Below are 27,151 nucleotides of genomic sequence, written 5' to 3' on the forward strand. Positions count from 1 at the left end.
CTTTTACTTTCTGGCTTGTTAATGTTTACATATGAAATTAGTGCTAAGTGAGTTTCTTTTAAAGTAATGCCCTGCATTGTTAGAGATTTTACATAAAGTACCTTTCCCAGACATCGTCATCATCTGATTTATTCCTAGAACTGCCTTGTGGGGTGGTTGATTTGATTTCCCTAACACTATATATGTGGAAATCCATATCTACAAAATGGAAAGTTGTACAGTTTCTTATAACTGGACATGGAAGATGTAGAGAATCTGGAAAGAGTATGTACTGATTCTGGAGTTTCCTAGGAGCTTGTATTAGTCTGTTCTCATGCTGGTAATAAAGACATACCCAAGACTGGCTAATTTATAAAGGAAAGAGATTTAATAAACTCACAGTTCTATGTGGCTGGGGAGGCCTCACAATCATGGCAGAAGGTGAATGAGGAGCAAAGTTACATCTTACATGGTGGCAGGCAAGAGAGCTTATGCAGGGGAACTCCCATTTATAAAACCATTAGATCTTGTAAGAGTTATTCACGACCACAAGAACAGTCTGAGGGAATCTGCCCCCTTGTTTTAATTATCTCCAGCAGGCTCTGCCCTTGACACGTGGGGATTACTACAGTTCAAAGTGAGATTTGGGTGGGGACACAGCCAAATCATATCAGAGCTCTTTTCCCCTATTATGTATTTCTAATAGTTTTTTTTTCCTTTTACAACTTGTATTGACCTGAGTGCAGGTGACTTATTATTGCTCAGGATGCTGCTTTTTAAAGGCTATCAAATTAATGCAAGTGATACACCATTTTTTAAAAAAGTAATTAAGCTATAGCATATTCTGTGTCAAGATAAATTTAAAAAACTTCATGTGGAAATCTTTGTTTAGATATGACAGAATTGTTCTTTAGAATATCTACCTAGTGCTTCAGATAAGATGCTTTCTTAGCTGCAGTTAACAGAATTTCCGGCCAGGTGCTGTGGCTCACACCTGTAATTCCAGCACTTTGGGAGGCCAAGGCGGGCGGATCATGAGATCAGGAGTTCGAGACCAGCAGCCTGGCCAACATACCAAAGCCTTGTCTCTACAAAAATACAAAAAATTAGCCAGGTGTGGTGGCAGGCAGCTGTAATCCCAGCTACTTGGGAGGCTGAGGCAGAAGAGTCGCTTGAACCTGGGAGGCGGAGGTTGTGGTGAGCCGAGATTGTGCCACTGCACTCCAGCTTGGGCAACAAGAGTGAAACTCCCTCTCACAAACAAAAACCAAAAAAACCCAAAAACCAGAATTTCCGTGTAAACCATGGCTTAAGTAATGAAGACATTTACTATGTGAGTTCTAGAGGGAGGTGGTTCCAGAGTTGGCTGATTCAGTAAGCCAAATGTCTGTGTTTTGGATCATTTTCTTTCTGATTCTTTCTTCCATTGTGGCCATAGATGACTTCTTTAGGTATAAACGTCATAGGCAACAAAATTAAAAAGCAAAAGAGCAGGGCCTTCTCTACCAGTCTCTTTTATCTGTGGAAAATCATTCCCTGCAACTCGGGCTGACTTTACATGTTCAATTAGCGAGAACTAGTTACATACCCAATCCTAAATCAGTTACTGATAAGGGGAAATGAGATTCCTGTGATGGGCTTAGAACAGTATTGGTTCATCTTCTGGAACTGGAGGAGGGAAGCACCTATCTGATCCCATTGATGTCTCATATTAAATAACATCAGTGTTTTGTTATCTAAGAGGGACATTCTAATACGTAGGCAATCACTTGTATATACCAAACTTTAGTAACATAATTGTGACATTTTTCATTATACTACATAAGAGGTAGTCTAGTGCAAAAGGTGAAATTTTAGCCTTTAAGAGGAAGCATTTTTATTCGAGAAGCATGTTTTCCTCTAAGTACTACTTCATGATTGACTTAGGAAGCCAGTGTTTTGGCATTTAATCTACTAGTGACTTATTGCACTTATTTTTGTCTTGGGTACAGTCATTGTTTATTTTCGTCCAATATTAAGCTCTACAATTATATTACATGATTTTGGCATTTGTTTCTGTTTCTTTTAAATTAATTGGTGCTTTGTTTTTCTAGGTGGATTCTCCACAGTTTTCCTCGTGCGTACTCACGGTGGAATCCGATGTGCATTGAAGCGAATGTATGTCAATAACGTGCCAGACCTCAATGTTTGTAAAAGGGAAATTACAATTATGGTAAGTGAAAGAGTAATTCTCTTTCAGAAATTTGGCAAGTTTTTTTTTTTTTTTTCCTTGAGATTGAGTCTTGCTCTGTCGCCCAGGCTGGAGTGCAGTGGCATGATCTCAGCTTGCTGCAACCTCTACTTCCCAGGTTCAAGCAATTCTCATGCCTCAGACTCCCAAGTAGCCAGGATTACAGGTGCCCATCACCATACCTGGCTAATTTTTGTACTTTTAGTAGAGACAGGGTTTCGTCATCTTGGGCAGGCTGGACTTGAACTCCTGACCTCAAGTGATCTGCTTGCCTTGGTTTCCCAAACTGTTGGGATTACAGGTGTGAGCCACCGTACCTGGCCTGTTTTGTTTTCTATAACATTAACCAGCTATTAGGCAAGCTGCTTATTTATAATAATATTTAAAGATCATTAAATTAAAAGATAATCTGGTGATTTGTAGTATAGTCGTCCCTTGGTCTTCTATGGGGATTTGGTGCCAGGACCCACTGCAGATACCAAACTCTGCAGATGCTCAAATCTGAGAATGCTCAAGGCCCTTATGTAAAATGTAGTATTTGCATGTAACCTACACACATCATCTTGTATACTTTAAAGCTACTCTGCTTTCTTTCTTTTTTGTTCTTAAATACATTTTAATTGTAGAGTATTTTCAGGATAGAAATATTTACAGAGTTATATAGTAAACACCAAGCTTGTTCACCATCCAGCTTAAGAAATTAAACTCTGCAAATACTATTGGAGCCTTCTGTGTGTTCCTCCTCAACTGTATCTCTGTATAGGCATACCTTGGAGATACGAGTTTGGTCCCAGACCACTGCAATAAAGTGAATGTTGCAAGAAAGCAAGTCACACAATTTTTTTGGCTTCTCAGTGCATACAACAGTTATGGTTACAGTTTTTATCTCCCCATTTTAGACCAATGTTTCAGTTCCCTATTCTTCTATATCAAACTATTACTCTGTGGAGGACCTTTCTCTGCCCCATTGTTGCACATTATGGACTGTACATTGTGTTCCTTGGTCTGAAGAAATGATAGTTGGCCCTCTAACTCTATACACTCTCTTTTGTTTTGGTTTTTGTTTGTTTGTTTGTTTTTGTTTTTTTAAAATGGCATTCTGAGCATTTTTATCTTCCATTGCATAAGCAAAGCCCAGTTCAGAGTCAATGTCTGTTCCTGTCAAGACCTATTCATAGCCCCCCAAGGGCTACCAGCATCAGTCTCACTTGCCAGCTATGTTGAGGGCCTTCCTATCAGGGAATCTCATCCATAGCCATTGGTAGTCTATGTCTGTCTTGCTGACACTTAGAACAGTTCTTACTGGCATTATATGCCTGTGAGGGTGCGAAAAGAACACGTCTTTATTCATCCTATGTGTGCACTGCTGCAGTACCCCTATGTGCGCTCATTTCATGGACCCAGGTGGCCACCTCCAGGGAGCACACGGACAGACCTGCTTGCTGATTCCAGTCACTTTCCCAATCTGGCAGGGAGTTCTTCTGATGGGCACTGACTTGTTCTACTTTAATGCACCCCTCAAATTTCCATAGGTTGTGTGGCCAGGCCACTGATCACTGCCTGTGAGTCAGTAAAAAAACTCAAACACAGGGGCTTCCACCACTGTTCAGTTCTGCCATTACTGTTAAAAAAAAATAAAAAGTAAAAAAAAAAAAACTGCATGCAATTCAGCCCACCTTGCTGATACGTTTTTACCTTCTTTGATCAAAGTAGCAGCTATCCAAACGGAATGTTGTCCATTCACTTTGGAACTGCTGTCTGTAAACCAAGTAACTCCTTGTTGGTCAATTAAGAGCTGTTCATAGTGCACTGTCCAAGTGTCCAGTAGAATCCAGCAGCACCTCACACAGTTCCAGAGTCAGCCCTAGGGGTAAAGAGGCTCCCTGCTTAAGAGTATCTCCTTATTGCATTCTCCAGGTAGCACAAGAGCAGACCCATCCTCAGTCTGCGTGGGCACCATCTAATCAGCTGCCAGCATGGCTAGAATAAAGCAGGAAGGAGAAGATGGAAGAGCAGACTTGCTGAGTCTTCCAGCCTTCACCTTCTAACTTAAAGTTGCAGTTCCTACCACCTGCTCTTTGGGTTCTATTAATTGGCTGAAGTGGCTGAAGTGGCTCACAGTACTCAGGGAAACACTTATGATTAGTGGTGTATTTTAAAGGATATTGCAAAGGGTACAAATGAAGTGATGCATAGAGTATGAGGTATGGAGGAAGGGGTACAGAGCTTCTTTGCCTCCCTGGGAACATCTCCCTCCAGGAACCCTCAAATATTCAGCTGTCTGGAAGCTCCCTGAACCCAGTCCTCTTGAGTTTTTATGGAAGCTTCATGATGTCAGCATTCCTTCCCCTAGGGTATAGTGCAGGACTCTCTCTGGGGAGGGTTTTAAGACCCACAATCAGAAAGATGGGGAATGATTAGAGTCCTGCCTTGGGGCAGGTAAAAGGAGGGCAGGAGAAAGTTTCTACTTCCTGGGGCCTAAGACACCCAACATTATGACAAAAGACTGTGACTAGGGCTTTGGGAGTTATGAAGCAGGAACTGTGGACAAAAACCAATATAGTATCATAACACCACAACACTACACTGTAGTCTATAAAATGTACAATAGCATTATGCCTTAAAAATGGTATATGCCTTAATTTAAAAATGTTCTTAAAAAACAACTGATGATCACTGGAGCCTTCAGCAAAGTGCATTCTTTTTACTGGTAGAGGGTCTTGCTTTGATGTTGAAGGCTGCTGACTGATCAAGGTAGTGGTTGCTGAAGGAAGGGGCGGGGTAGCTGTGGAAATTTCTTAACCCATTTATGCTGGAGGTTGCAATTTTTTGAATTTTTGCATGAGTGAAAAATCAGACCTTGGCAATGACCTTGAGCAGTAGGATATAAATAACTCGCACATGCTTAGCGTTCCAATAATGGAACACTGGTTGTAAGTGGATTTTAAACAGCAGTGAAGTTTGCCACATCAGTTGACTTTTCCTTTCATGAAAGCTTTTTCTGTAGCATGCAATACTGGTTGATAGCACTTTATTCACAGTAGGACTTCTTTCAGAATTGGAGGCAATCCTGTCAAATCTTGCCACTGCTTTGTCAACCATGTTTGTGTAATATTCTTAAATCCTTTGTTGTTATTTCAGCAGTGTTCTCAGTATCTTCACCAGGAAGTAGATTCCATCTCAAGAGACCACTGTCTTTGCTCATTCATAAGAAGCAGCTCCTCATTTCACAGCAATTCAGTCAGATCTTTAGGCTCCACTTAATTCTAGTTTTTTTTTTTTTTTTTTTTTTTTTTTTTTTTTTTTTCTGTTTCTACCATGTCTGCAGTGACTTCCTTCACTGAAGTCATGAGTTACTCAGCATCATCCGTGAGGATTGGAATCAGCCTCTTCCAAACTCTTGTTAATGTTGATATTTTGACTTCCTCCTATGAATCACGAATGTTTGTAATGGCATCTAAAATGGTGAATCCTTTCCAGAAGGTTTTTAATATACTTTGCCCAGATCCATCAGATAAGTCATTATTTATGGCAGCTATAGTCTTAAGAAACATATTTTTTAATAATAAGACTTGAAAGTTAAAATTACTCCTTAACTCATGGGCTGCAGAATGGATGTTGTGTTAGCAGGCATGAAAACAATATTAATTTCTTTCTTTTTTTTTTTTTTTGAGATGAAGTCTTGCTCTGTTGTCCAGGGCTGGAGTGTGATCGTGTGATCTTGGCTCACTGCAACCTTAGCTTCCTGGGTTCAAGTGATTCTAATGCCCCAGCCTCCTGAGGAGCTGGGGCCATAGGCAGGTGCCACCACACCTGGCTAATTTTTTGTATTTTTAGTAGAGATGGGGTTTCACCATGTTGCTCAGGCTGGTCGTGAACTCCTGAGCTTAAGTTATCTGTCCCACTTGGACTCCCAGAGTGCTAGGATTATAGGCAAGAGCCACCGCACCCAGCCATCAGTATTAATTTTTTTGTACATTTCCATCAGAGCTCATGGGTGACTAGGTACATTGTCAGTGAGCAGTAATATTTTGAAAGGAATCTTTTTTTCTGAGCAGTAGATTTCAACAGTGGGCTTAAAATATTCAGTAAACCATGCTGGAAACAGACGTGATGTCATTCAGGCTTTGTTGTTTTATTTATAGAGAACAGAGTAGGTTTACCGTAGTTCTTTAGGGCCTAGCAGTTTTGGAATGGCAAGTAAGCATTGGTTTCAACTTAAAGTCACCAGTTGCATTTGCCCTTAACAAGAGAGTTAGCCTGTCCTTTGAAACTTTCAAGCCAGGCATGGATTTCTTCTCTTTAGCTCTAAAAATCCTAGATGGCATCTTCTTCCAATAGAAGGCTGTTTTGTCTACATTGAAAATCTATTGTTTAGTGTAACCTCCTTCGTCAATTATCTTAGGTAAATCTTCTGAATAACTTGTTGCATTTCCTGCTTTACTTTGTACTTAATGTGTGCTGGAAATGGCTTCTTTCCTTAAACCTCATGAACGAACCTCTGCTAGCTTCAAACTGTTCTTCTGCAGCTTTCCTTACTTCTTCAGCCTTGATAGAGTTGAAGGCAGTTGGGGCATTGCTCTAGGTTAAAGCTTTGGCTTTAGGGAATGTAGCGGTTGGCTTGATCTTCTGTCTAGACCATTGAAACTTTCTTCATGTCAGCAATGAGGCTGTTTTGCTTTTTTACCATTTGTGTGTCCATGGGAGTAGCACTTTTAACTTCCTTCAAGAATTTTTCCGTTGCATTCAAAATTTGGCTGACTGGTGTAATAAAAGGCTTAGATGTTGCCCTTCTTTGGCTTTCCATGTGCCTTTCTCACTAAGCTTAACTATTTCTAGCTTTTGATTAAAACAAGAGTTGTGGGACTCTTCAGTATTGTTGTATTTTATGACGTAGGAAACCTCAAGGAGAGGGAGCCTGAGGAATGGCTAGCCGGTGAAACAGTTAGAACACATATAACATTTATTGATTAAGTTCACTGTGTTATATGGACACAGTTTGTGTTGCCATGAAACAATTAGAATAATAATATCAACCATCACTGATCACAGATTATCATAACTGTTGTTATAATAATGGCAAAGTTTGAAATAGTGTGAGGATTACCAAAATATGACAGACACAAACTGAGCACATGCTATTGGGAAAATGGTGCCTATAAACTTGCTCTGTGCAGGATTGCCACAAACCTTTAATTTGTATAAAATGCAGTATCTGCAGAGCATAATAAAGCAAAGTACCACTTTAAAAAATGTAGCACAATAAAATGAGGTACACCTTTGCTATTCTCCTTATCCAAAAAAATCCTACTGTCTGAATTCTGTGTTTACTGTTCCTGTGCATTCACTGTATGTGTTTTCATTCACAAACAGCAATTAGTTTTCTTTTTCACTTTTAATATCATGCTCTAACGTTGATTGTTTTTCTGTGAACTCTAATAGCAAGACATCTTTCAACAAGGGAAAACTTCTTTTTAAATATTAGGAAAAGTGAAAAATATTTTCATAGGCCATTAAAAACTTCAGTGACTCTAACTTAACTAGCCTAAGTAGTAAAAAAAAAAAAAAAGTAGAATAAAAATTTCCTTCTTTTCTAGGATTGCGTATGCTCAGTGCTCTGGATGGTTTCTTGTTCTTGTTCTTATTCCTTGTCCTCTCATTTCTCCCCTCCTCTTCATCTTCTTTTCTCTTTCTTCATGGTTTTTTGAGTGCTTACACACAAACACACACACAGGTGCATATGTATATTTGAAGACTGTTGAAGTGAAATTCACATAATTATAGTATTTTTATTTTTTATGGCTGAATAATATCCCGTTATGTGACTGTAACACAATTTATCATTCATCTGTTGATGCAGTTTAAAAAAATTATTTGATGAGCATTTGGGCTGTTTCTGTCTTTTGGGTATTATAATTAATACTGCCATGAATATATGCATACATCTATTTGCTTGAGTGCCTGGTTTCAGTTGTTTTGGGTATATACCTACGAGTGGAATTGCTGGGTCATATGTAGTTTATGTTGACTATTTTCCATGGCAGCTGAACCATTTTATGTTCTAAGGAAAGTCTTTTTCCATGTTATTGCCAACACTTGTTATTAATGTCAGTCCTACTTATCCACCTGCTAGGAGGGGGATTTCTTATTTTGTATCAACGTCTTTACTAACACGTATTACAATCCCTTTTGTTAGCAAATAAGTGCATTTGCACAATCTGACTTTTTTGAATTCTGCTTTTATTTTCTGTATTCCTTAGCTAGATTCGAGATGACTAGGCTTTGGCATTTACTTTTTTAAAAGTAAGGCTATTAGCTAGAAGGGTAAAAAGATTTACCTCAAGATAATGGAGAAGCTTAGACTAAGTTCTCTAACTTGAGTAGAGATATTATAGTCTTGTACTATTGTACAAGACTTCTCTCTTCCTTTCGATATAATTTGTATGATTTTGAGAGATATCATATATGAGGAGCAGCACACTCAAATCTTATGGTTTTGAACATTTTTTTAGGGAGATTAGTTCTTTATAATGGTGGTCTGTCAACTTTTTTGATGATTCATCCCCATTATGTATACTTCCTTATAAATAATTCCCATGTTCAGTAGCCCTTAGCCCTTATATCAAATTACGTTGCATAGTTAAAACTAGGTTTGTTGCTAATAATAGTTGATGTAAATTTATTTTAAATAATATTTTTAATAGTTGATTTTAAATTTCCCAGTAGAACAGACTAGATTATTATTCTTAACCTCATTGTATACTGATGACTATCTTGTTAAAGACGCAAAAGTTTCAGATTTTTCATTTTCTTATTTCCGTATATTTGTATTAGCATTATCTTTATGGTTTCTTTTTAGAAATCTTTTTAGCCACTTGGTCATTTTTATAGGTTATTTAGTTAAAAGTGCATGTATCTATAAATTCATGTAATAGCTACACGTAAATTGCAATATGTTGCAGGCACAACAAATGAGAATGTAATTGTTATTGGAGCTTAGTTATTTTATTTTTTAGATAAAATCAAATATAAAAGTTCTAATATTTTATTCTCAAGTTCTTTGTACACTTTTGGGAACTATTAGTTTTGAATGAACCATTTTCAGAGTTGAATTTAAAAATAATTTTCATATTTGTCTGTTAGAAAATTACAGTCACATGCAGGTAAACTTTTTATTGAAACCATAGAAGCCTTTTCTTGGTTGAAATATGTTAGATTCTATACTCATGTTTAATTCTTGCCTTTTCAAATTCTTTACATTAATTTAGGCTTCAAACCATTGCTAATTCTATACCTCTAAAATGTGCATTTTCCAGTTTTCATTTTTTTTTCTTTCCAGAAAGAGCTATCTGGTCACAAAAATATTGTGGGTTATTTGGACTGTGCTGTTAATTCAATTAGTGATAATGTATGGGAAGTCCTTATCTTAATGGAATATTGTCGAGGTAAGTATTTTTTGCATTTGTATTATAATAAAAAATTTATCCTTAAATGGGTTACTAGATACTTTTGTTGTTTCCAGGGCAGCTGCTAACTTATTCTAGTCACTTATTGTAATCTTACTTTTCATTATCTCATTAGGAATATTGTTAAAACATTATTTAAAACCTAGTCATAGTTGCTGCAATTATGATATGAGCATGATATAAATGCAGAATGAGAAAAGTGATATTGAGTTTAAAATAGGAAATCTAAGCAGGTACAGAGTTACAGTTCTTGCTCTCCATAGAATTCTTTTGAAATCCAACCAAGAAGAGCATAATGTGTCAATATTAATGTTGTAAGATTTTTCCAGTGCTCTACTATGTTATTGTAAACATTAAATATAACAAATTTAGAGGATGCATTTTGATCTATATAAACCTGTTTTTTGTAGTCTCTTGGTGTTGTTTGTAAACATTAGAATATAGAAAATCACATTTTATTTGGGCCTAATGTGATATTTTAAAATAAATACTTGTGTAGCATACCTTCATCATCATCATCATCATAAAAAAATTCCTGACATTTAATTTTTTTTTTTTTGAGATGGAGTCCCACTCTGTCACCCTAGTTGGAGTGCAGTGGCGTGATCTCGGCTCACTGCAAGCTCTGCCTCCCGGGTTCACACCATTCTCCTGCCTCAGCCTCCCGAGTAGCTGGGACTGCAGGCGCCCGCCACCACGCTCCGCTAATGTTTTGTATTTTTGGTAGAGACAGGGCTTCACCGTGTTAGCCAGGATGGTCTCGATCTCCTGACCTCATGATCTGCCCGCCAGGGCCTCCCAAAGTGCTGGAATTACAGGCGTGAGCCACCGTGCCCAGCCTTAAAATTTTAATGTGTGGAAAGGTGGAGGCAAAATTCTATTTCCTACAAATTTGCAAGCCATATTTGGCAGTTGTGGTTCTAGGGAGCCCTGGTTTACATTTACATTCTCTTCAGACAGTAATGATTGTTAATTACTATCCCAGGAACTCTTACAGTTTCCTGAAGGTTGAGGAGGAAGAGGGATATGATGATGATGTTGGAGAGAGTATGATCTTGTTTACTGCAGTATTTTAAGGAGGGAAGGATGGGGGAAATGAAGTGAATCAATGTAACAATGCCTACTGTGATGTATTTGTAACTTATTTCCATACACAATATTTAACAAACAGATGTTTCTCGATCGTTTTTTCTTTATATCTTCTCTACTATAAAGTACTGTACTGTGATCTCTTTTAGGAGAAGATACTCATTTTTTTCTACCCCATTTTCCTGAATTCTAGCATTTATAGTGCTAATTCTTAGTTAGATTAGAGTTTACTCATAGCCCTTGACTACTTGTGACTTTTAAAAGATATTTGAATCAAGCATAATCATAACCCTGGATAAATTTAATTGTCACTTAGAAGACATCTTAAAAGGGGAATCAAATGACCTTCAAGTTTTAGGGGCAAATTTTATTTTAAAGTAAGAGTGATCATATCTGTTTTTTGAGGAATGCATTATTTTGTTTTAAAAATTTTTTAGAAATAGTTATCCGGTATTCAAATCATCAAGCTCTGCGGTATATGAAATTTAAAATTTTTATCAAAGTAATTTATGTATATGGTTTAAAAAGTCAAATAGTTGACTGGGCACGGTGGCTCACGCCTGTAATCCCACCACTTTGGGAGGCTGAGGCGGGCGGATCACAAGGTCAGGAGATCGAGACCATCCTGGCTAACACGGTGAAAGCCCGTCTCTACTAAAAATACAAAAAAAAAAAAGAAAAAAAAAGAAAAAAATTAGCCGAGCGTGGTGGCAGGCACTTGTATTCCCAGCTGCTCAGGAGACTGAGGCAGGAGAATGACGTGAACCCAGGAGGTGGAGCTTTCAGTGAGCCGAGATTGCGCCACTGCACTCCAGCCTGGGCACAGAGCGAGACTCTTGTCTCAAAAAACTAAAAAATAAAAAAAGTCAAATAGTTCTCTTAAGCTGTGGCTAAATCAGTACCTTTCTGCCTCATCCCTCTTCAGAGGTAGTCCCTTTAAAATATTTGAGATGTTTCTTATATTTACTTCCATATTTCTACACTGCATTATATAAAAGAGAATCAATAATTTTAGTGATTTCCTAAGGGTACAAAAGAGAAAGGACTTAGAAAATCAAGGGAAGTGTGTATGTAATTCTGTGCATGAGGAGGCTCTTGAAAGAAAATTTTCTAGTGCTATTTTTGATTTGATGTTTTAGATATTGTCTCTAAGAAAAGATAGGAATTTTACTTCTAGTATAGATATGCTCAGGTTTTGGACCAAATCAGTGTTTATTTTCCCATTTAATGGTGTCTGTAATTGTATTTTCTTATACTTTTTGTTTTTCTGGAGTTAGTAATTATCTCGTTTTTCATTTGCCTAATTTTCTTCATGTATATTAATATTTTAGTCCCACATTTTCCAATAGACATACAAATAATTATGCAGTATGTTTAGACATTTTAATATTTGTGTTGATTTCATTTTTTCTTCCTTTAAAAACACCTCTTGGGGAGACATCATTGTGCTTAATTTTGAACAGCGGTTAGCGGTCCTTCTGGAAATTCCCTTTGCCTCCCTTCTGTCTTGGATTCCCTGCTACTTACGCCACACCTTTGTTTTCACTCCCTAATTTGGAGGAGTGTGTTTTTCAGTAGCTTTCTGACTGGATTTTTGGGAGAAGCATTTTTGAAACCTTGCATATATAAACATATTTTTATTCAGTGCCCACATTGATCGTTACTTTGGCTGGCTAAAACATTATGGGTTGGAAATAATTTTGATCCAGAATTTTGAAGATATCATTCCACTTTTTTCTTAGTGTTGTTGAGAAATTGATGTTATTGTGATTGCTTAATTTTTTCATGTGACATCTTTTCTCCATGGACACTTTTAGTTTGAATCTTTCCTTTATCTACGACGTATTGAAATTTCAAGATATATGCGCCTTAGTGTTTGTTGTTTTTGGTATGCTTTTTGTGGAGTTTTTGTCTTCCATTTTCAGTTGTCTCTTACTGGACTTCTCATTTTCTTTCAGATGTTTTGAGCTTTCTAGATTGATAATCCTCTGATTTTCTTTTCTTTCTTATTGTCTTTATTCTTTTTTTGTTGGAAGCATTCCTGTGTATCTTTTAGCTCTCCTATAGAATTTTGTATTCCTATTATATTATTTTTAATTTCCAAGGACTTTTTTTTTTTTTTGAGACATAGTCTTACTCTGTCACCCAAGCTAGAGGGTGCATAGCGCCATCTCAGCTTACTTCAACCTCTGCCTCCTGGGTTCAAGCGATTCTCATTCATGCCTTAGCCTCTTGAGTAGCTGGGATTGCAGGTGTGCACCACCACAGCTGAGTAATTTTTGTATTTTTAGTAGAGACAGGGTTTTGCCTTGTTGGCCAGGCTGGTCTTGAACTCCTAACTTCAAGTAATCCACTGCCTCGGCCTCCTAGAATGCCGGGATTATAGGTGTGAGCCACCACTCCCAGCTTGACTCTTTCTTGTTCTCTCAGTGTTCTTTGCTGAAATACACCTTGTTACCATGTAGGGATATTGGGGAAAAAGATACACCTTGTTCTTGTTTTAGCTGCAAATCTTTTGTTGTCTGTGGATATTAATTTCAGTGTGTCCATTTTTTTTTCTTTGCACCCCTGACCCTTCTTTCTTTCTTTTTGAGACAAGGTCTCACTCTGTCATCCATACGATTCCAACGTCAAACTTCTGGACTCAAGTGATCCTTCTGCCTTAGCCTCTTGAGTAGTTGGGATTAGAGGTGCACATGGCCATGCCCGGCCAGTTTTTTAATTCTTAATTTTTTATAGAAACGGGATCTCACTTTGTAGCCCAGGGTAGTCTGGAACTCCTGGCCTCAAGCAGTCCTCCCACCTCAGCCTCCCAAAGTGTTGGGATTAAGGGCAGAACCACTGTGCCCAGCTAATTTTAGTTTTATTTTTTTTTCTTTTCCTTGCTGTATTAGTCCGTTTTCTTGCTGCTGATAAAGACATACTCAACGCAGGGCAATTTACAAAAGAAAAAGGTTTAATTGGACTTACAGTTCCACGTGGCTGGGGAAGCCTCACAATCATGGTGGAAGGCAAGGAGGAGCAAGTCATATCTTTCATGGATGGCAGCAGATAAAGAGAGAGGGTTTGTGCAGGGGAACATCCTTTTTTAAAACCATCAGATCTCGTGAGACTTACTCACCATCATGAGAACAGCACAGGAAAGACTTGCCCCCATGTTTCAGTTACCTCCGAATGGGTCCCTCTCACAACATGTGGGATTTCAAGATGAGCTTTGGGTGGGGACACAGCCAAACCATGCTTTCTCTTTTTTTGTTCAAAGTTTTCTTCAGATGTTTTACCTGCTAATGTTACTATATGTATTGCAGATCAGTTGTACCCTCTAAGTGGGCAATTATTTCTTAATAGAAGAAATCCAGAAGGCCTGAATGGAGTATGCTCAATTTTCTCAATGGAGTATATGCAATCTCATTTCTCAGATGAATCAATTAGATAAGTTCCTTTTTCTCCCATGGGGAAGGAGTGATTTGGAGGGACAAAAAATAGAGGACTAAATACTCTTCCCTTAGTTCCTCTGTAACAGCTAATTGCATTACATAAAATTGTTTAACAAGGCATTTTAGTAAGGGAACCTATATAATGTATATAGTTCAGAGACATTGGTTATTATGTAGGGATAAAACTGTATAGAGAGTAAAAGAATATGTTATATAGCTCATATCCCCTTACGTGGTTTTAGGTATCCAGTGTTTACAATCATCTTTTGTCAAGTGTAATCATCTTTTGTCTTTGTAAATTTGTGATTTGGTACTGCTTTATTTGCTAATGTATAAAGAGAAATTATGTACTTTAGGTCTCAGACTTCTAGAAATCATTATTGGTATTTTGATCACATTTATTTTATGAATAATTCATGAATAAATTATGAAACTTTATGGATTTTTAATGTCTGTTTTTAGGAAGTATTCTACGTATGTTCCCATGGATTATATATTTGTTAGTATTTGCTTAATTAAAAAAATCCCAAAATTCAATAGCATAAAATAACATTCGTTTATTATCTATCACCTGTGTATCCATGGGCCAGCTGCTTTCAACTTAGCTTGGTAGGGTGACACTGCAGATTTTGGCAGGGCTTACTCACATGACAGTGGTTAGCTGGAATTAGTTGGAGTAGCTCTGCTTCACGTGTCCATCATCCTCTTTCTGGCACTAGCAAGCTGTCCTGGGGATGGTTTTCTCATGTGGATGATAGAAACATAAGAAGGCATGTAGAAGCAAATGAGGCCTCTTAAGGCCTAGTCTTGGGACTAGGACAGTGATGCTTTTACCTTTTTCTGTTGGCCAAAGAAAAGCACATGACTGAGCCCAAATCAAAGAGCAGGAAATTTATCTGCCTCATTTATTGGGACAAACTGCAGAGTTACATGACAAAGGGCTTGTAAAAAGTCAAGTTTGAAAGTTTGCGACCAGTAATGCAATCTACTACAGATAAAATTGAATAATCTTGTTGTATTAGTCAGGGTTTTCTAGAGGGACAGAACTAATAGGATAGATATACATATAAAGGGGAGCTTATTAAGGAGTGTTAACTCATGCAATCACAAGGTCCCACAATATGCCATCTGTAAGCTGAGAAGCGAGGAAGCCAGTCCGACCGCAAAAGCTGAAGCAGTTGGAGAGATGTTCGAGGGCAGGATGCATCCAGCATGGGAGAAAGATGTAGGCTGGGAGGCTAAGCCAGTGTAGTCTTTTCATGTTCTTCTACCTGCTTTTTATTCTGGCTCTGCTGGCAGCTGATTAGATGGTGCCCACCCAGATGAAGGGTGGGTCTGCCTTTCCCAGGCCACTGACTCAAATGTTAATCTCCTTTGGCAACACCCTCACAGACACACCCAGAATCAGTACTTTGCATCCTTCAATCCAATCAAGTTGACAGTATTAACCATCACAGTTGTAAAAAGAAAAAAAGTCACATAATCAAAATTTAAATGGAATAGTAGGTTGCATTTATGGTTTTTTTAAACTAAGTGTTAATATGTGTACTCAGAGGAGGTTGTTGAACACCTTTTTAAGAGGTTAGAAAAATGTTGACTTTTTAATGTTAGTGATGAAATTTGGCAGAGTTGTAAAAAGCTTTTGTTTTGGAAATGATACCTCTTTGGGAAATATGGAAAGAATTGAGAGTTGTAGGCATCTCATTTTATATTTATTTATTTATTTATTTTGCAGTTGCAAGATTTAATAGAGTGAAAACAGAGCTTCCATACAAAGGGAGGGGGGACCCAAAGAGGGTAGCCGGCTCGAATGCCTGGGTTTATATCCTGATCATTGTCCCTCCCGCTGTGCTCTCAGGCGATAGATGATTGGCTGTTTCTTTACCTCTTGATTTTGCCTAATTAGCGTTTTAGTGAGCTCTCTTTACTACCTGATTGGTCGGGCGTGAGCTAAGTTGCAAGCCCCTTGTTTAAAGGTGGGGCATCTCATTTTAAAAGACGTTAAGTATATAATGTTTGATTTCGAAATCTGACTTTTTACCTTTTTTATTAGAATACCTTCTTTTAAGCTTTAATTTTCAGAAAACTCTGATTTTGAGTAATGAAATTTTATTGATTTCATTTGAAATTCAGCCCAAATATAGTTTTTGGTTTTCTCTGGGGACTTGTTTTTTTTGTGATTGAGGATTTCTACTTCAAAGGTTTCTGGATAGAAGAAAGGGAATTAAAGTTTGTTTAAAGTTTATTCTGCTTATTATAACATTGGAAGTTTGGAAGAGGTGGAGTGAGTTCAAGGTTATGATTTCTTTAGCTATGATAGGATATTTCAAGGATGTGAATATATACCAAGAAAGCACTTTTAAAAATCTTGTTTAATTATTCTTAAACTAGAGAAGGCTGGGTTTAATTAAAAGACAGGGAGTCTGCCAACTGAGGGAGTGGTGGAAGTTGCTGCATGGTCAGGTGCCCCAGTCTTCTGAGATAATCTGAACTAATTACACTTGAGTTTTCTTAAAGTTGGGGATTCATAGGTAAAATTAATGTTGTTTTTGCTTTAAAATTCTATGAGAAAAATATTCTCAGAAAAGACAAGACTGCTTAGACAGTAATAATAAAAGGAACAAGTTTATATGTACCTTCTTATAGATTGTAAAATAGCATATGTTCATTTATCTAACCTTGTTAAAGGAAAGTTGCAAGTTAATGAATGCTTTATGTTTTTTTGAATTCCCAAACTCAATTTTTATTAGACTGATTTCTGTGTGAATCACATATTTATTTGCATTCTTAAAATATAATGATGATTAACCTTTTGTTAATAATTAAGAATTATTATTAGACTATCAATTTCTACATTGTAATATGTAACTTTCTCAGGGCTTAATTGTATATGTGTGGCAATTTGATTTTAGTCAATTATTTTGGTCCATTATCTCTTATCTGGATAGACTTTACCCCTTAGCCCATTTTGACTCTTTTGATTCCCCTAACCCTAGATGAAATTTTTTTGAAAGTCAGATGAGGAAGTTTCTTTGGCTCTCAAGATAGAATCTAAGATATGGCTGATCCCTGTCTTCCTTGCCAGTCTCATCTCACCTTACTGTCTCCTCTGCTTCCTAGAGCATATCAGCATTCATTAAGTTGTAAAGAAAGCATACTGGCTTTCTTTGAGTTATTCAAAGTCATGAAGCTCTTTCCTAAACTGATGGCATTTGTACATAGTACTCACTATCGCTAGTATATTGTGCTCGCAAGTCTCTGCCTGGTTGATTCCTAATTATCCTTCAATCTCAAGTATCACTTCCTTAGACCTGATCTGATACCCTCTCTTCCTCATCTTCCTTCACAATTTAAATTTAGGTTTCTTATATAATATGTTCTTTCATATTATTGTTATGATATACAATTATTACTATATATCTATTTGTGTGATTGCTTCTACCTTTAGACTGTAATTCTGTGATAACAGAAACCTTATTTTTGTTCACCACTGTTTAGCCCATAAATAGTATGGTGTTGAATAACTATTTCTTCAAACCAGTATTATAAGATATGCTTTGATCTCAGAGATGTTAAAAAAAAAAAAGTGGGCAATAGCATTAATAAGATCTTTATTTTAAGATGATCTCTGAAATGTAAAATGTGAAAAAATGTGTCATTGAATCAATACAGTATGATGTAATAAGCATCCTTACATGAGAATTATGAAAAAGCCAATTTCCCATTACTTGAAGCCATAAAGACATTTCTTAATTTGCTTGTGAATAGACTTTATTTATTAAAAATATGTCCTCTCAAAATTACTTTTTTGGTTAGCTGGGCAGGTAGTGAATCAAATGAATAAGAAGCTACAGACAGGTTTTACAGAACCAGAAGTGTTACAGATATTCTGTGATACCTGTGAAGCTGTTGCAAGGTTGCATCAGTGTAAGACTCCAATAATTCACCGGGATCTGAAGGTAAGAACTTTAGAATACCTATGGATTAAGTAATAAGTTGGAGTTAAAATGTTCTTAGACTATTTTCATCTAAATCAGTGTAAAAACTAGCTTTGAGATTGGTCTTTCCCTCCCCTTCTACATTTCCTGAGGTCATGTAAAGAATGACTGTAGATTTGAAATTGTGGTTTACTTGACTTTGAGGATTTCTAGCGTGGCTGTGGAGGCAGATTTTGTACCTTCTACCCTGCATCCCTGTTTTCTATAGTAGGCTTCTTTAAAAGGTTTCGTTTGAACAGAAATGTGATTTTCACTGATATTTGTTAAACGTCTGTCCACACTATTGTCTCTCAGTTCAGCCAGCATTCCTCCTATTTCCTGTAATCCATATTAAGCATCAAGGTGTTCTCAAGGGATACTGGAGGAGACCATAAGTGGGTCTCTTTTTCTATTTCTTTATAATTTAGTACAGTTTTCTGTTATTTTCTCTAATTTGGTGGTGGTTACCTTGAAGGTCACTTCATCGTCTGTGGACTCTTGACCTCTTATATTGGTACCCACCTGTTACATTGAAAAAAGTCCCCAAAGAATATTGAATATTCTGGCGTTATATTGCTAGAGATATAATTTATCACCACAGGTGTCCTCTTTCATGCCCACAAGAACACTGAGATTACAAAAATTACTCTTCCTGAATTGCTTTATGCCTAGATAGTCCCCTGGCTACCCTTTCCACTCCTTCAGGTCTGCTCAGGTTCACCTTCTCAGTGAGTCCCATTGTGAGCCACCTTATTTATCACTGCAGTCTAACCTGCTGTACCTTTTATTAGTCTGTATTACTTCCTGTGATACTGTATAATTTGCTTATGTACTATTCCTGTTATTTATTTTCTGCCTTCTCCCTCTAGAATGTAAGCTCCATGAAGGTCAAGACTTTTTTTTTTTTTTTTCATTTTTAGTGATGTGTTTAAGCAATTAAAATAGTGCCTGGTAGACAGCAGAGTCTTAATAAATATTGAATGACTGAATCCCAGTTCTGACTGATTATACAGAATTTTATGAAATTTTATTATAAAATGCTTGTAAGATAAAAGAGAAAATGTCACTAAGAATATAGGCTGTTAATCATGAAAATATCATCTAGAAAACCTATGATAGTAGGAGATAAGGCAGGATTGAAATGCTTAACTGCAGGCCTCTGGCCTTAATTTGGATAACCAGTGTAGTTCTTTTGAATGTGCAGCTTTTCCATTTCCCCTAATAATTTGATACGATTTTTTGTGCTATTATGGTTAATTAATTTTTTTGCATACAAAGTTGATATCTTCAGCTGACTCTTCTTTAAATTCAGAAAACATTTAACTGCATAATTTTGTATTGTCCATATTTTATATGCTTAGTTCTTTTTATATGTGTAAACATATGTAAAAAATATATGTTTTCAGTAGATTTCTTTCTGAATCTTTATTTTGTACAAATTTTTAAAATATACTAACGTGAAATATAGAAGAAAAGTTATAATGAAACAGTATTTTGATGAAATGGAAATAAATGAATTATTTATCTAAGACTATCAGAAAAATAAAAGACATTGTGAAAAAACATGTAATAGTGATTTATTAGGTGCTTACCATATTCCAGACTGTTCTAAGCACTTTACATATTTTAACTCATTTAATGTTCACTACAGTTCCATATGGCAGATTCATATTCTAATTGTCCGTATTTTACATAAAGAAACTATAGCACAAGAGTGGTTAAGCAGATTGTCCAAGGGTCCATATACTAGTTAGTAGCAGATTGGGCTCTGAACCCACATTTTACTATTCAAGAAACTGACTATAATAATTTATTTTAGTTACTACAACCCTGATCTCCAAATTAAGTCAAATTTGTATTTTTCAGTGTAGTATTTTAAATAAAAATGGTACTGGAAGTCAAAGATGGAATTCCAGTGGTTTCCATTATACCTATAGAGAAGCAAAAGTGTCAGAAAAGGAGAAAAGTGGAAGTATAGTAAAAGAGAGAAGCTGGACTCTGCCAGGTACTAGTTCTTCTCTTTCATAAAAGCAGTTTTAGGGAGGATTTAGGGTTTCTTTGCCCCTGTACAAATCAACCTGGGGTGGAAGAAGCATTTCTCTGTTCTTAGTAAGAGAAGCAGTAGACATCGTATATTTTTGCTCCCGTTCATTTGTTCTTCCTCATAATTTGGGTATCTTATGTCTATATATGTTTGTGTGTACTGTGCGTGTATATATATATATATATATATGTGTGTGTGTATATATATATATATATATGAGACACATATTTACATATTTTTGTATATGGCATAGACCGTTCAGTGTTTATTGTGTAAAAATAAACTGTTTGTAAAAATAACCATTTTTTACAATGGTTGTAAAAAGTTAATTTTCACTTTGAAAATACTAATTATTGATTTTCTTTTCTTAAGGTAGAAAATATTTTGTTGAATGATGGTGGGAACTATGTACTTTGTGACTTTGGCAGTGCCACTAATAAATTTCTTAATCCTCAAAAAGATGGAGTTAATATAGTAGAAGAAGAAATTAAAAAGTAAGTATTTGTCTTTATTGCACTTTTGTCATGGTAATTTTAGTTAACTCGTTTCTGACCAGCACTGGTAAATACAGATTTTAGGTATTTCATTTATAGATTTCTTTGGAATATTTCTGTGCCATAGATTTGATTAATTCATGTCTGATCTAGCTCAGTAGGAAATATGTTTTGCCATAGATGCCGATTTTTTAGTCTACATTTGAACAGATTTAGAAAGAAATTTGTTAAATAAGCTGTAGTAATTAGTGAAATTGTTAAAGGGAGTTTGAAATGATTCTTGAGTTCAGTTAAACATCTTTGTTTTTACTGATACTGAGGGTTTGTGCTTGTTAAGAAAAAGTTAAATTATTTGAAAACATTTAAGCTTTTACTTCTTATTTAATATTAAAAGAATTGACTTTTTTATGCATTGAAAACTATGTAGAAAATGAAAGTGTTAAGACTGCATCATCACTGTTACTTTGTAATGATATACTGGAAAGCTCTGGAATGGAAATATGTCATGTCTACTTTATGTTCTCTTAATCCTGTGCTTTCCGTGGTTGCTAGAGTACCTGTGAGAATCTTTTGCTGACTTTTCTGCTTTCTACTTTTAGAAAATGGAGCTGTTTGTAAATTTTAGGTTATCTTAATAAAGTGATACAGAATGCAGAAAGATCTCTCAGAATAGGACTTTCTAAATAGTTAGCTTTTCTGAATTGCCTTTCATCACTTCCTCACAAATTCCCTATTGCCTAATACTATGTCAGAGCCATCATTTGAACTGCAATATTTTGAAATAGTTCAAATACAGCTGATTTTACTCTGGCGCATTTGTATAATACCGTGGATTTCGATGCTACATACTACTACTCAGGAAACTTAGCCTATGATGATTATGTTAGATTTAATAAAAACAAACACGTTAGTAAATATATAAAGTCCTGAAGAACACAAGAATAATAAAGTATTGAATTGGCTTATTGGAAAATATATGTATATAATTTAAAAAATTTATTGGATTGTGATGTTTAGTGGCTGCTGTATAGGTTTCTGTCCAAGCATCCCTGACCTGCTAGACATTTTATTTCTTGCTGTTGCCTTCTGAAGTATGAGGTTCAATTGAATGTTTTATTAGCGATGAACAAAAGTTCATAAGGGGTTCTCTGGTCCTTTGTGGCTCAATTAATGGACTAACTTCATTCAATTGACAAGTATTTATTAAGGGCCAACACTTTCTTGATGCTGGGGTGGGGGTATAGTGAATAAAAATCCTGTTTTGGTGAAGTTTATATTTCTGGTTTCTTAGGTCATTCCTCCATAGTAGTAGTATTCAGACTCTCTCACCAGTCAGAGTGATTTGGAAAAAGTAAGATAGTAGAATGTTGAGTTTTAAGATACTTCTTGCAAAATAAAATGTAAGACCATTCAATCCGAATCTTAAATTATGCCATGATATAGGATATCCATTCATATTCTGATCATTTCTAACATGAGATTTGAGCACTGCTTCCTTAAAATGTTCTGTTCATAATAAATATGGGGGTTTTCTGTGGATAAAAATTTATTCACAATACCTTTTGATTTCAAATAGCTTATTATGGCAGTCAGTATTAGAAATATACTTAATGAGTGCAGTTAGATTGTAGCAACTAGATTACTTTTAAAACAATTATAAAAACAAACTCAAAAGAGATTTACTACTGTGTCAAGGAAGTAAATTTGAAAACATTTAAGCTTTTACTTCTTATTTAATGTTAAAAGGATTGACTTTTTTATTCATTGAAAAGTATGTAGAAAATGAAAGTGTTAAGACTGCATCATCACTATTACTTTATAATGTAACATGAAGTCCATAAAAATAAATTCCTTAGTAAATATATAAATTAAGTTTTTGAGAATGTGGAAGTTTTACTTTTAAGTTAATAGACTAAAATATTTTGATAAGGAGACTATAATAGCCAAATTGTGTTATTTCACATAAGAAATTCAAGGAGAACTGTTTCCAATATATTGTCATTATTTAAGATTTTTCTAATAAAGAAAATTAAGTTTTTAGATTATTAGAAATACTGTTGTATTTGTTGAATAAAAATGTATATAGATGCTTTGTATTGTTTAATCCTTGATGGGTTTTTTAATGAGCTTTTTACAAAGAGTATTATTCTATATAATGTTATTGAGCCTAAAAGACTTTTTTTGTAGTGTTTTATGTAGAAACAATGTATTATCTGTCTTTTTTTTTTTTATATATATATCTCCACTCCATTTCACTCATTTACTGCCAGGTATACGACTCTGTCATACAGAGCCCCTGAAATGATCAACCTTTATGGAGGGAAACCCATCACCACCAAGGCTGATATCTGGGTAAGGCCAAGAAAGGCTGAAACTTGCTCTAACCAAATTAAAAAATCTGAGTTCAGTTGATTTTTTTTTCTCTGCTCCCCAAACGGCATTTCGTAATAAGTGGAAGAGAGTGATGTACAGTAGAGCTTCTTATTCGGGAGAAGAAAAATACTAGAACATTTTATCTTCTCAATCCTGAGATGGAAAGCTTATGTATCAAAAAACATAAAAAACTTCAGTATAATGTAACTTTTTAACCACAGTATTTTTTTAGGATTTAGATTATATATGAGTGTTAACATTTTTTTGAGTGGAAGTTTGGTTGATCAAAATACAGAAAAGCTCGACATAACGATTAAGTCATTATACAATAATTTTCTGGAATATTTTAGGATCTTTTTAATGGAAATTGATATGAATAAATGTTTTTCTAATTGTAGTATAAACATACCAGTGACTAGCTTCTGTACATTGAAGGTCTTTATCATTTAGCCTGTGTATATCTGGATATAATTACTGAGATAGACCATATTTCTTTGTAGTTGAACTTTGTTAGAATATAGACATCTCTTTAGAACATATTCTATAAGTAAAATATGCTTGTGATTGTATTTAATAAACTAGGAAAAGAGTATTTTAAGTGTTAATTCATTTAAATTCAACAGTTATTTAGCTGTATCTATCACAAGTGACCATGTTAGGAATTGAGGAATAAAATTCTTTGGAAATAGTTCCAGGGTTTACAGAAATATCAGATTTATTTTGTTTTGAAAACATAATGTTCAGAAAATTGTCAGGCATAATGTGTGAAACCAAATGAGTGTCTCCTTGGTTTTCCTTTCCTGGCCTCCTCCCTTTTAGGGTTGGGGTACCAAAGTCTTGAGAGACAAATATTCTTTTGTAAGGTTATTAAAAAAATCTTTAATATCTTTTTATCTATATAACATTTATACATTCACCAAGCAGTAATTCCTTGTGGTAGATGAATTTTTAAAAATCATATATACAATTTAATCAATTAACAATAGGTTTATTAGTTAATTAGATCTCCAGCTTACATAACTCAAATTTCGTTTGCTTTCTGCAGCATTAGCATTTGACTCATTGAATGGCTTATAGTAAAGATGAAGGTTATTATAATGTAGAAAGCAAATTAAACTGGATCTTAATTTATAAAATCGAGGTATTAGAAGAGGTGATTATGGAGGTCTTTTCTGGCCTAATTTTGTGCTGCTGTTGAGTTCCATATTACCTGAAAACAGTATTTCAATAGCAAATAAACAATAGGCATCATACTTTTCGTTTTGAAGCCATTGAAGGTTTATTGAAAAAAAATTATTCTCTGAGCACATGACTGTTATCCAATACCTTAACAAAAAGGAGGAGATCCTTTTTTGGGTTATTTTTTCCTCAGACTTAGTATGCCAGTGAGGTAGCATACTAAATTGTCCGTGATACTTTTAAAATTTGTACTGTTTATATATTAGTTACGGAGTAGAGATTCCGTGATGGGAAAAAAACAAAAACAAAAAAAACCAAAAAAACAAAAAACCCATAATTAGAGAACAGTGTGTTTGTATGCTTGAAAGAGGGAGAATTTTAATTTCCATGATGCCATTTTTATGCTGTCTTACTTAGCTCAGCTGAAACACAAGTTTGCTACGTTTTAGGTGTGAATTCAGTAATATCCAGAAAAAAATATTCAATTCACATTGGCCAAGAACTATATCTTTCATCCTGCTTCAACGTAGTACTGATTCAGAGTTACGATATTGAAGTATGATATTGAAACATTTAGCACTTCATATTTTAGAAAATAATTATCAAAAAAATTTTTTTTTTGTTTGGAAGTTTGTTTTAGGTTGTTATTTTTATCCTGAGATTTAGGATGCTGATTTTATAAAGTATTAGAAAATTCATTGGTTCCCTTGTACATTGGTTCCCTTGTTTCTTGTACAATTAGAAAATTGTATTAGAAAATTCACTGAATTTTCTTAATTTTCTAATTAGAAAATTCACTGGTTCCCTCCTGTTTCTTGTACAATTCTCATTGAGATGGATAAAAAGGGAAATACCTTTGATGTGAAAAAATTAGTATACCTCATTGTGTTCACACTTTACGAAGCAGAGTATTTAGATTTATATATTTTTAAAGTATACTTGTGTTGCTAAAATTGTTATCTGGGAACCCTACAATATTTACTCTAACACAAGACAAATTCCTAAAGTTTGATTGACAAAATAAAACTGGCTAAAATGGAGATTTTTTTTTGCCTAGACTATCATCTAGACAGTGCAAAGAAAGATGTAATCTAATGTGGACATTATACTATTAATAGCATTTTTTTTTTAAGTGTTGTTAAGGGAGCCTTATGTTCAATTTGCTGTATATGAGCTGAAAATATCTTCCTTCAAGAAAAAAGCATCCATAAATCTTTTGTAACCATACAGAACTGGTTATCCCTACTTCAAATCTTTATAATTTTGTCATGTAATAACCCAGTAATTTTTTTGAACTAACATTAAAATTTTTAGAGCTTTTGAACTGTTTTCATTGGAATATTGCTAGAATATTGAAAACAATCTTTTGTAAATTACTGTTACTGAACTCACCAAGGGTGTTTAGGTCTATTATAATAATTATAAAAATTAATTCATAATAATTATAAAAATTAGTGCACTTGTTAGCTGAGTTTACTAAGTTGATACGTGGAGAAAATTTAACAAAGGAAAGCTGACTTGCTAATTTTTAGATAATAAGGCTAAATTTCAGTATTGCTGATGTAAGTGTATACTAACTTGGATAATTTTATACAATTTGGTTAGAATTGGAAATACCCCTTACACTCTTAAGGCCTGTAGGTGACACTTCTTGAGAAAAAGTAATGATTTCTTGAGCCAAAAAATCACTTACAAAAATTCCTTCTCAAGTTTAAGCTGTTAGCACCTTAGCTAGAAATTTCCTGTGCTACTTTTATAGATGCAATTGGTATTTTAGGGTGTTTTGCCCTCATTGTCAGCAAGTAGATTTATTGGTGCGTTGATAGTTACGAAGCCATGCAGGTTAAGCAGACAGAGCACTTCCCTTTTGAATTTTAATATAGATTACCCAGGTTACAAATACAAATATAATTAGTATAATGTGCAGTAGAAGTTGGAGGGTTATATCTAGAAACAGAGAACTTAATTTTTATAGTGTAAAATAATGAGGTGTGCCTGGTAAATAGTAAGAATTTACTGATGGTTGTCTGATAAGTTTAACTGTGCTGGCTAATTCGTATTTGGAATCCCAGAACTTTTAAACATGCTTTGTACTGAATTTGTAAAAATACTGTTAAAGAAGAAGCCTTGTACTTTGTTGGTTATATGCTAGTTTTGTACTAAGTATATATCTTCCTGTGGAAGAAATAAAAGTTTAATTTTTTTCCAAAAGGAACAAGCTACTTCTAATTTTTATGATACCATTAATTCGGCCAACTAGCCACAGATGTGATAGAAGATCATGGAAATGATAGTTAAATGTCTTTTCAAAAATTAAATGTATTAATTTGAGAAATAATTTGTAAAAAGATTGTTGCAGTATAGAAACATGCCTTTTTAAAAATAACATTTAGTTTTTGGCTCTTTTTATGTCTTGCTTACTTGAGCTCTAATGATATTCATGCTTCTTTGGTTTACAGGCACTGGGATGTCTACTCTATAAACTTTGTTTCTTCACTCTTCCTTTTGGTGAGAGTCAGGTTGCTATCTGTGATGGCAACTTCACAATCCCAGACAATTCTCGTTACTCCTATAACATACATTGCTTAATAAGTAAGTATTCGGAAATATATATGAAAATATTGTAGGATACTGTACTTAGGGCCTACTATTTACATTCCTTTACTTAAATCCAGTCTGTATTTCATATATTATAATTTTGTGAAACTATAGTAAAGAAAAAAATATTTAAAAAGGTGTTTGAAAACTTACATAAGAATGAAAGCAACCTAATTATTGATTAATATAGATGTTTTTAAGCCCCTCAGTAAGATTTAGTAGCACACACCAAGGGATAATGTCAGAAGGGCTAGTCTCCGAGAGGCCCTAGATTTCAAAAGAATA

General features: G+C 35.0%; 1 protein-coding gene across 1 annotated transcript in view; it reads left to right on the top strand.

Annotated features, from left to right (window-relative positions):
• The window catches only part of BMP2K (BMP2 inducible kinase), a 142,874-nt gene that overhangs the window by 48,843 nt on the left and 66,880 nt on the right, over positions 1–27,151 (top strand). The window contains exons 2-7 of the mRNA XM_050791138.1: positions 2,073–2,191; positions 9,549–9,654; positions 18,018–18,160; positions 20,595–20,716; positions 22,987–23,068; positions 26,728–26,860. Coding sequence (XP_050647095.1) covers positions 2,073–2,191; positions 9,549–9,654; positions 18,018–18,160; positions 20,595–20,716; positions 22,987–23,068; positions 26,728–26,860 — 705 coding nt within the window. The remainder of the gene's footprint in view (positions 1–2,072; positions 2,192–9,548; positions 9,655–18,017; positions 18,161–20,594; positions 20,717–22,986; positions 23,069–26,727; positions 26,861–27,151) is intronic.

Source organism: Macaca thibetana, chromosome 5 (genome assembly GCF_024542745.1).
Source record: "Macaca thibetana thibetana isolate TM-01 chromosome 5, ASM2454274v1, whole genome shotgun sequence".
In the NCBI taxonomy this organism is placed as follows: Eukaryota; Metazoa; Chordata; class Mammalia; order Primates; family Cercopithecidae; genus Macaca; species Macaca thibetana.